Here is a 10,324-nt window from a genome sequence, read left to right as displayed (position 1 = left end):
TCACCAGTTGATCACAGGACTGATACACACAACAAAGAACCATTCACACTACCTAACTTATTACCCTGCATGTCTTTGAAAGGTGGGTGCCACAAACTCCCAAACCTCAGGCTGCCAGCGGGTTCGAACCTGGGACCTTCTTGCAGTGACAGTGCTCACCACTGCATCACCTTGCCGCTCACTCATTAATGCGTTTTACACTCTATGAGTAAACAAGTATTGTTCTTTTAGTCCATCAAATGTGACAGTTTTGACAAAGTGACAATAGTGAACATGCAATAAAGGCTCCCAAACGAACCAGGGATGCTGCGGTTCAGCTTCTTAACCCCAACAGGCCACCAGGGCGCCCCCAAAACTGCAGTCAGGTTATGTCAATCGCTGCATGATAAACTGAATCCATCACTTTGAGAGTCAGGCTGGTTTTACTACTATCAATCAAACTATAAACAAGACCACTGAGACGGGAGACTCCTGCTTTAGTCACAGCCAAATATGTAAAGTAATACTGGTAAATGAGCAGTGCTTGAGATCATGTCGAAGATTGTCCTTGCTCTTGGTACCGTAGTTAGAGGATGAGCCCAGGCTAATAGATTCATTCATTCATTTTCATTTTTCGTGCTATAACCATGTCTAATTATTTTTAGCAGTTATCTCCAGCCTTAATTTTTAAAACTGCATACTTTATAATGCAGTAACAGGCTATGAATCCTGAGTGCTGCTCCTCTTTAAATCAGCAAACACAGCAACATCATCTATAGCTATCTGTAGATGTTAAAATGAAGCAGTGTGTGCTTGTGATTCCTTCTCAGTGGCTGAATATTTCTATAAGTTGTGAACAGTTTAACCAAATAATAATTTCCCCCTCTGAACCTCTCAGATTATTTTATTACAGTACCTATTAAAGGTCAAAAGAGGTAAAACTTTCCACAAGAAATTCTAAAACATCAAAGAAAAGTCCAAGGTTTGGAACCACTGGTCCATAGGGGTTAGACCTAGCTTGCTTGGAGACAAATATAAATTAGACATACAAAATACCTAACTGCTAACTTGCTAGCATTAGGCTATATATGCCAAAACCAGGTCATATATTTAACATAATCAGTCCCAGTGCTAAAGCTATGGATTTGAACCCTGTGGCCTCTATTTGAACCTCTCTAAACAATATCAAAGATTAATTTAGCTTTTTGTTTATGTTGGCTTTTTTTATTGTCCATCTGGGTCTACTATATTGAGTAGTCGTTTTTATATCTTCCCTATGTTGATTCCCATCCTGATTATGACGCAGTGTGGACGATCCATACCTTTACTCCTTAAATTTATGTCCTCCTGTATATCGTATGTTTTGTCTCTATTTTACGTCGTATCTGTTTCTCTGCATATCTGTGTGAATCTGCCTGGTTGCTTGCCTATCTGTCTGTTAGCTGGTCTGCATGCCTCTGTGTCTGTGGCCAGATGGATGTGGGAGTGTGCAGACTGGTGAGCCAGCTACAGTGACAAACCTTGCTAATACAGACACCAGGGGAGGCTCTAATACAGGCTCCAGCAGGTAAATACAGCAGCAGAGAGACCCCAGCCACTCACAGGAAGAGAAAGCGGGACATCAACAGAACAGAGAGCTCTTGGCATTGCCAGAAAGATCAATGGTTTGTTTGAATATGTCTCCCTCCTTCTAGAGTGCCAACCTTTACCTCTCAGTATCAGGCTGTGTGTAAATGGGGCAGACGGACACATAGACACACACATACACACATAAAAGAGGCCTAACAGGCCAGACAGACATCTGACACTGGAGCCCACCACCCTACTCTCACCGCACCCTCCCCATCACCAGCCCCAATCCCCTTTCCTCACTGACCCTTCCACCCTCCTCATCCAGCTTCTTTTGTTTCACACAAGTGTTCATCCCTAAAGGCTGTCTGACTCCACAGAGCACTGCAATGAGGTGAACACAGAGCAGGCTCTACTGACTTTAACATTAAACCGAGGCAAAGTAACAAACGTCCCTATTAGCCTTCATTTATTGCAAATAATTACTGTTATTATGTGGGAATAATAGCAAGTAGTAACTGTTACAGTTTGATAAATTGTGATGTAATCCCATACTGGGTAGGCCAAGTGTTTGATGTGACATAAGAAAAAACTAACTAATATTTACAGTTACAGCAGTAGTATTTGTAGTAGTGGCAGCAGGAGTAGTCACATTAACTGTCATAAAACTTTATTCTTCTCAAGAGGGTGTTTTACAGACGGCAGAATTGATCTGGATGAGGATAAACTGTCAAAAGAAATTAGTTATTATGCCTGAATTTAATAAAGCATGTTGAGAATTTGTCCTCAGATTAATGATAAACAGATGGATGCGCCTTTGTCATCAAGATCAAGGTTTTTTTTGTTGTTATAATTGAATGCATTCTTCTCATAATCCATCATTCATGGTCAGTTGACTAAACTTATAAACTGAGAGGAGGCTATTCTGTGGTTCCTAAAGCTGATTATTATTAATATTATTCTCCTTACCAATGACATATGAGATTATTAGTACATTTAGTGATATATATTTATATATATATTAATTTATGAAAAAGTAAATAGACTATGAAATGTGATTATTACTGAAAAGTGGCTGGAAAATTAGTTTTTATATGTATGTTTCCATATTTTCCATGTTTAATATTGTTATATTGTTGAGTATTGTGTGCTACTATATATTATGCATATTCAGACTTTAAGACTTTTTTGATACTTCACCCATCTTACGCATTACATTTCAGTCTAGTTTGAATTGTATGTCCAATGTTTTAGTTTCCCTTACAGGTTGTGGTAAAGGACCAGGCAGCACTTCACAATAAAGCAAACACTTTTAGATATTTTACACAGATCCAATAGCACTGGGACACATCTCTATCTGCTCTACATACAATAGCCCAGTATATCCATTTAGGTGGGGTCTGGGAGCCACTAGGAGCCCTGGAGGGGATTTCAGGAGGTGCATAGCATCATCGCACACTTTCACTATTGTTAGCCATTGTGTCATAGGCCACGTTAACGCTGCGTAAAGTCAACACATCTTACTCAAGCACCCCTCCACGACACCGTGCAGTCGCCATCCCGGTTGCCGGAGGCGGTGAGGAGTCTTACCTGAGCTGTCCATGGTGCTGCAGTCCTCCTCTCGGAGCGGGCCTGCCTTCGGTCCAAGGGTGGCCGCTATGGAGCCTGCGAGTGTGGTGCTGCCGCTGCTGCTCCCTCTCCCGATACTGAAGCTATCTCCGCCGCTATCGACCAACTGCAAAGATTCATAGCCATCGTAACTGGTCTTTTTCTTGTAGGCCCCCAGCAAGCTCATTACAGAAGGACTCACAAGAAAAAAGAAAATAAGAAATTAAATACAAAAGAAGCCCCAAAGACGTAGTAGGCTACGCCGCGCTGTCGCCGCCACAGCCGCCGTCGCTGCTGCCTGTGCTGATATTATTACTGCTGCTGGGTGCACCACATGTCCGAGGAGGAGAGGACGACCGGGCTCCTCTGTTTTCTGGAAAGAAATGATCTGCCAGGAGGTCTCTCTCTCTCTCTCCCTCCCTCTTCCTCTCTCTCTCTCTCTCTCTCTCTCTCTCTCTCTCCTCTCTTTCTCTCTCTGTGTTTCTGCCTCCTCTTTTCTCAGCAGCACCGCATTTTTACTACGACGCTGCTGCTGCTGCTGCTGTAGTCCCCGACTGAGTAACAGGGAAATCCACCCCAACACACAATCCTCCAATGTTACTGCTGCATCTATTATTCACATTGTCTGATCAGTAGTTGTGAGTTCGCCTATGGGACTATTTTTTCTAAAGCTGATCAATACGGGACATTTTTTATGTAAAAAATAAAAATAAAAAAAATAAGGTCCTATAGAAATATATCAACATATCAGAAATATCACAGTAAAATCACAATTGAGCACCACTGACACAAATGTAATCAGTGGTGGAAAGTACAGTTTTGAGGTATTTGTAAGCCTTGAGTATTTCCATTTTCCATACTTTATACATTTTAAAGGCAAATATTGTCCTTTTTACTCCACTGCATTTATTTCCCAGCTGTAGACACTGGTTACTTTGCAGATTTAGGCATTTTTTAAATACTAAATATAAACTACACTAATAAATGATGATATATTATTAGAGATTACGCTACACAGCAGTATATAATGTAGTTATAATTAGCTCCACCTTTACCAGCTGCAACATTAAAGTGATGAAGCCAGTAATACATCATATATAATCTGGTAATATATATGATTCTGAAATAGGCTATTGCATAATGAGTAGGTACTTTAAGTATATTTTGTACTTTTACTCTTGAATGCAGGAATTACAATGTAGTATATTTTGTAAGATCTGAATATTTCTTCCCACTCTGACTGTAATCAGATTTGTGATCATAGTGATACTAATATAAACATGTCCTAATAGTACCACACACACATTCAAATCTGTATAATAATATTCTAGAAATATTATAGTCTTTAGTTTTGAAGCCAAGACTGTTATGTGTTATGTTATCAAATGTGCTCACATGCTCCAGTGTAAAAAGGGTGGGATCCCAGTTTTAATGTCAGTTACTCTTCTGGGTGGATTTCCTCTTGAAAGCCTCTTTTCAAAATGTCTGTGGGCTTCTAGCCAATTATGATTGTCCCATGAAAGAGCGGTAGATGGCAGTTGTTCCACCTTGTAACTTATATTAGTTGTTTTTACTGAATATTGTCTGTATTCATTTCCATAGCTTAAGAATTAAGTAGGTTTACTTTCTTAATATTTTAATTATTTTCATTATCAGTTGATCAGTCGATTCTTTTCTTGATTAATCACTTAATTGTTATGTCTATAAAATGATAAAGAATCGTAAAGAATAGCCATCCCAAAGTCTCAGAGAGTGCAGGTCCAACCATCTATAACAAAAGCTATTCAATTTACAATTATATAATACAGAGAAAAACATACTACTACTCACTGGTACCAGCAAACAAACGTTTTAGGTTTAAAAGTGATTAAATTATTTAGCGATTATCAAAATAAAACTGCTCATGCAAGGCAGATGCATGATAGAGTTGGTGTACGATGGATGGAGTCTGCTGTAACCATGACTGTGCATGGTGAAGAGGCAAAGTGTCAATTTGCAGTGTCATCTATTAAAATAACAAAAGTCCTAGAGAATTAAAGTAATTAAAGTTAATTTTTTTTAAAAGCTCTCTTGCTATGACCTGCTTTCTTGGATATAAATAAGAAGCAAATTATGAGGCTGGTCCCATAATGGAGCAATTGTCTTATTTGAGTCCTGTGCTGAAAATGAACGAGGACCCCTGCCCTTGTCATAATAAAAGACTTGTAGTCAGCAGTGCAAGACAACAGCACCATGCTTTGTCAGAAAAAGGAAACTCACCCCGCATCACAGGGAGTTTTCTCAGCATTAATCTCGACTAATGGCAGCCTTGAATGTTAATAGGCTCTTTGTAATATAATTAAAATCCAACAGATTTTTAATTTTAGCTCCAAATTTGTCATTTTAGCTCCTCCAATTTTTATAGGGCAATAAGCCTGGATCCATGCAGGGCAAAACATTGACCAATGATGGCATGCTTCCTTCCTTGGCCTTGTCCCCTGGCAACGGAAACCCTGCATGGTTCTGAAAAGAGGACATGAGCCTGGGAAACTCTTTTCGGAGAGCAGACGGGAGCTCAAAGCCCAGCGGGAACGGAATGTCCGAAAGGGAGGAACGCTACCCCCGCCATAACCGGACGCAAAGTGCTGCCGCTCCATTGTAGCATTGCAGCTTCCTGTCTTGTTCCTAACCATGCCCACTGATATTTACCCGTTGGTGGCCTAATGAGTGACTGTTTCGGATACAGCAAGCAGGTGCAGTGAGGACATCACAGTCTCTGCCACGATCACAGGTTTACACATAAACGCACCAACTCGTAAATAGAGCTCACACACTATTGACTGTTTAGTCCATCATCTATTATGTTTAATTAATAATTAATTCATTAATAATTTCAGACATTTTTCAAGTGAAACTGCCAAACATTCACAAGTCTGAGATTCTTAAATGTGAAGATTTGCTGCTATTCTTTCTCATATATGAACTGAATATCTTTGGGTTTTGGACAGCTGTTCAGTGAAAAAACAAAAAGTGTCACCTGGGCTCTGGGAGACTACAATGGCCATATTTAATATTTCTAGGAACTGTATTATGGATCATAGTTGAACTCTTGTGTTCTGGTGTTGGGCAACCACTGAATAAATATTGGCTCACTGGCTCACAACAAAAAGTTATTTGCCCTCACTAAAGCTGGTACACTTGCCTGTAGCGATTATCAGGAACACCTGATACCTGTAAGAACAGACCTTATGATGAATTAACTTATATGCTGCTTTTAAGAATTCCTGAAAAGCTTTTAAAGGCAATGCAAAGTGCCATTTCAGCTGCTTTATGACACTGCTCTAATGTGATACTGACTATGGCCTTGTAACTTAAGAGAAGCTGTATCACTACTTTCATTGTTTTTTTACCGTCAGTCTCCAGGATAGAGTAAAGCTTAATGATTATCCCCATAACAGTTAAAGCAGAATCCAGAAATCTGCTGTATCAGCTGTAGGACTCACTTGACGAGAAAGACGGTGGACTTGAATCTGTGGCTCAGTCTGTGAGACTTTAGATCCTGTAATCCAAGGATTCTTGTTCCCAGTGGGTAAAACTGAAACATCACAGATACACACTATGTGTCTTCAGAGGAGAACAACGGTATCCATGCTGCCCTGGTGTGTGCCACTTCCACTGAGCTGGCAGGTGGCCCACTTTAGGGACTGAAACCTATCCTATGTATCCTGTTGAAGTGCTGAGGACGACACGAGCTGTTTACTGACTCTAAGTCCCTGCCATCAACCATAAAAAAGGTTGAAACCCCCTTGTGCACGTGCTCTTTTAAACGCACCATAAACAGAGGCATTACAACAGAATCTATTCATCTAGTAGTGAAATTATATGTTTTTAAGACACAAATTTAAAACATTTTCCAAATTCTGATTATTCATTTAGATCTTGTTAAATGCTAAATATGTGTCAAATCATCATATTTAAATGCGTCGCATTTTTCTTCCTTTACCTTAAACATTTTTTTATTTAGCAAATCATATAAAACCAGTAGTGGATAGTAACTAAGTACATTTGCTCAAGTAGCCAACTACAATTGGCACTCGTACTTTACTTTCATTTTCTGTGACTTTATATTTATATTAGATATTATATTTATTATATTTACATTCCACTACAATTCAGAGGCAAATATTATACTTTTTACTCCAGTACATTTATTCAATAACTTTTTTTACTTACTTATAATACAAAATGTAAAAAAAATCACAAGCTATCCAGCAGTAGGCTATAGAAAATGTATTACAATGAGCCCCACCTTAAGAAGCAGCAACATTAAAGTACATAAGTGCATCAACAATTATAACACAATTATACAATTTACATTATTCTGAAATGGGCCATTCTGCATAATGAGTACTTGTTACTAAAGTATATTTTGACGCTATTTGGAGGACTATTTTTGTAATGTTTACTCAATTGCTGCATTCAGCCACGCCCACTTTAAAGTGATCCAATAAAATAAGTAGGATAAACTAAACTCCACCCACATGGTCCATCATAAATACTTCACGTTATGGAAACTAAACACGCTCTAACTTCTGTTTCACTGTGACGTTATTATTAGGGGTCAGTCTGATATGGCAACGATGATTCACTGAAGCCTGATGAGTGAACAAGGTAGCAAGCCTCAGCGCTCAATTCGGATTTACTGCTCAGATCGGACTTTTTGGCTTGGCTGTTCACATTATTTATTAAATTCTCTGGAAGTGACCCGAATGACGAACGTAGATCTAGAGCAGGGGTCTCAAACTTAAATTGGCTTTGGGCTATTGCTCGTATTGTCATCACAGTGCAACAAGAAAACACAATATTCTCAAAATATTTCCATATTTATATTTATACTAGCATTATACTTAAAGCTCCAGTGTGAGGGATTTAGTGGCATCTAGTGGTGTAGTTGCAGATTGCCACTCACTCCCTTCAGGTAGAAACTACGGTGGCTGCAAAATGTGCAAAATACTTTTTTTGACATCATGACGCCAGCCGGAGGGAGGGAGGGGGATGGACCTGGCCTGCAGTTTGAGATCCCTGATCTTAAGAGACACAAAGTCACATGAATCAACAGTGTCCTCACATCTGATATGGCTGTTCACACTAAAGTCTCACTGCAAAAAAATCCGACCTGTATCAGAATTGAAAAACCTCAGATTTAATGTGATTTATCAAAAAAAAAATAAAAAAGATCACATCAGCAAAATAAAAAAAGTGATTTGGGCCACTTGTGCCTGCAGTGTGAACTATCCTCAGTGCCTGATGGTCACAACATGAAACCAAGCTATGTTAAGCTGCTCACGTGACGTGTGTGACGCTGTTGATCTCTATTGGTCAACACAAGAGAGGAGCTCTCCTCTCAACATACAACCCCCCCGTTGATGAAGATGATGATTCTGATAATACTGATGATCCAGATACAAGAGACACCAATCACGTCCGAATGCCAAATAACAAGGCGGCTTAAAAAACCAAACACCTGTCCTCTTTAATATTACAGGCGTACATGGGTTGCGGACTTGGTGCTGTGCGCCTTTAAAGGGTGTCCTCAAATGCCGTTACCGAAATCATCAGCTGACAGAAAAACCCAGCTGAAGAGGCAACCTTCACACTGTAAATTCTCATTAATCCGGAGAGATGTCATTTATCAGACGTGTAAAGAAACAGTAGCAATAATATCTATACCGGAAAGATAGAATGTGTAATTACACATCAGCTATGTGGGGAGGGGGAGAAAATCGACACCTGAACAAAAATAACCCAAAATGATGTCATTCATGATGCTCGTGTGCGCATCCAGACACACACAGGCCCTGAGCACAGACACACGTTGGTGATTTTAGATGAATCTGTAAGAATAAACGGATCGACACAAGTGCATCCTGATGGCAACCTCTCTGTCCACCGCGCAGAGATGCACTGTGTGTGTGTGTGTGTGTGTGTGTGGTGGAGGAGGGGGGGTGATGTGGATTTCCAGAGGTAGCCTGATATTATGCAACATCCACGCACGGATCATGATGCTCTCTCCCCCTCCTCTGCCAATAAAACATGAATCCCATTCAGATTGAGTAGAGACAGAAAGATGACATTACCTGTCAGATCGGTTTCTACCATTTCTCCCGGGGAGCGCCGTCTTGTGCCGAGGTGGAGATGCGCTTTGAACCCCGGCTCCGCTCACGATACCGACCTTTGATTTGTCATTCGCTGCCAGTCAAAGGTCAAAGCGTTAAACGTCCTGTGACACACGCTGTCGTGCAAGAATTTCCCGTCGGTATTTTTTTTTAACTGAGGCAGCACCACCAGGCCACGGCATAATAAAATCACATTTTGGCACATGAGCAACAAACGAGGTCCCGCGATGGCGATTTGCAGATCTGTAGAAAATGTGGATGGGTCTAAACCAGATGAATGTGTACAGTAGAAAGTGCGCCGCTCAGCGCATCCTGCCTGAGCTGTCAGTGAGGCTGAGACAGGCTGGTAAAACCTGGGGTGGACTTCAGAAAACAGGCTGAATGCAATGACCGCATGTGAATCAGCTGCAGGGAATCTCTTTAATAACAGAGAACTGCAGCAATCGAGAAATCCACACCGGTGATATGCAGCAATAATTGCTCTGGAGGTTAAAAATATCATTCAATCATTTTCGGCTGAGCACCACTTTCTTACAGCAGAGGTCCCCATAGAGACAGTGATCAAGAGGCGGTTACAAAACCCTGAAATTCAACACCCAACTGTGCTGTATTTCAGGGTTTGGACGCATTGATATAAAGACTTTTTGCCATGCAGGAGAGAAATATTGTAAGTCTGCATTATGTTTCATGCATGCACAAACTACAGCGCTGTGCCTTCTGTCAAAGGTAAACACAGCAGATGAGGCTGTAATCCGACAGTGGAGCAGGAGTTCAAACAAGCTCTAATGCACATGGGGTTTATTTACAGAGAGGATTAGACAGGAGAACTGGGAGTATAGGCACTATTCCTATTTGCATGCACGCATGCTTGTGTGTGTACGTGTGTTTTTCAGGACGTGTTTTTATATGTCCACCATAGCTTTTGTGTTATAGTTAGCACACCCTCCTGCTGCTTCCTGTTTTTCTCACATGATATGAAAGATCAAGGAGCAGAGGAGGGAGGAGCAAAGACT

General features: G+C 40.5%; 1 protein-coding gene across 3 annotated transcripts in view; it reads right to left on the bottom strand.

Annotated features, from left to right (window-relative positions):
- Nucleotides 1-9,544, bottom strand: part of dnajc6 (DnaJ (Hsp40) homolog, subfamily C, member 6) — a 41,043-nt gene extending 31,499 nt beyond the window's left edge. For 2 of the 3 annotated variants that reach the window (XM_035652703.1, XM_035652704.1), the window contains exon 1: nt 3,139-3,544. In XM_035652703.1, coding sequence (XP_035508596.1) covers nt 3,139-3,343 — 205 coding nt within the window. In that variant the 5' untranslated portion in view covers nt 3,344-3,544. Of the gene's footprint in view, nt 1-3,138; nt 3,545-9,272 lie in introns of those variants that run through there. The other variant, XM_035652705.1, reaches the window with a different exon arrangement.
- Nucleotides 9,545-10,324: the final 780 nt, after the last annotated feature.

Source organism: Morone saxatilis, unplaced genomic scaffold, assembly GCF_004916995.1.
Source record: "Morone saxatilis isolate NCDOM2014 unplaced genomic scaffold, NCSU_SB_2.0 Contig12, whole genome shotgun sequence".
Classification (NCBI taxonomy): domain Eukaryota; kingdom Metazoa; phylum Chordata; class Actinopteri; family Moronidae; genus Morone; species Morone saxatilis.
This window is presented reverse-complemented; position numbering and strand designations above follow the sequence as displayed.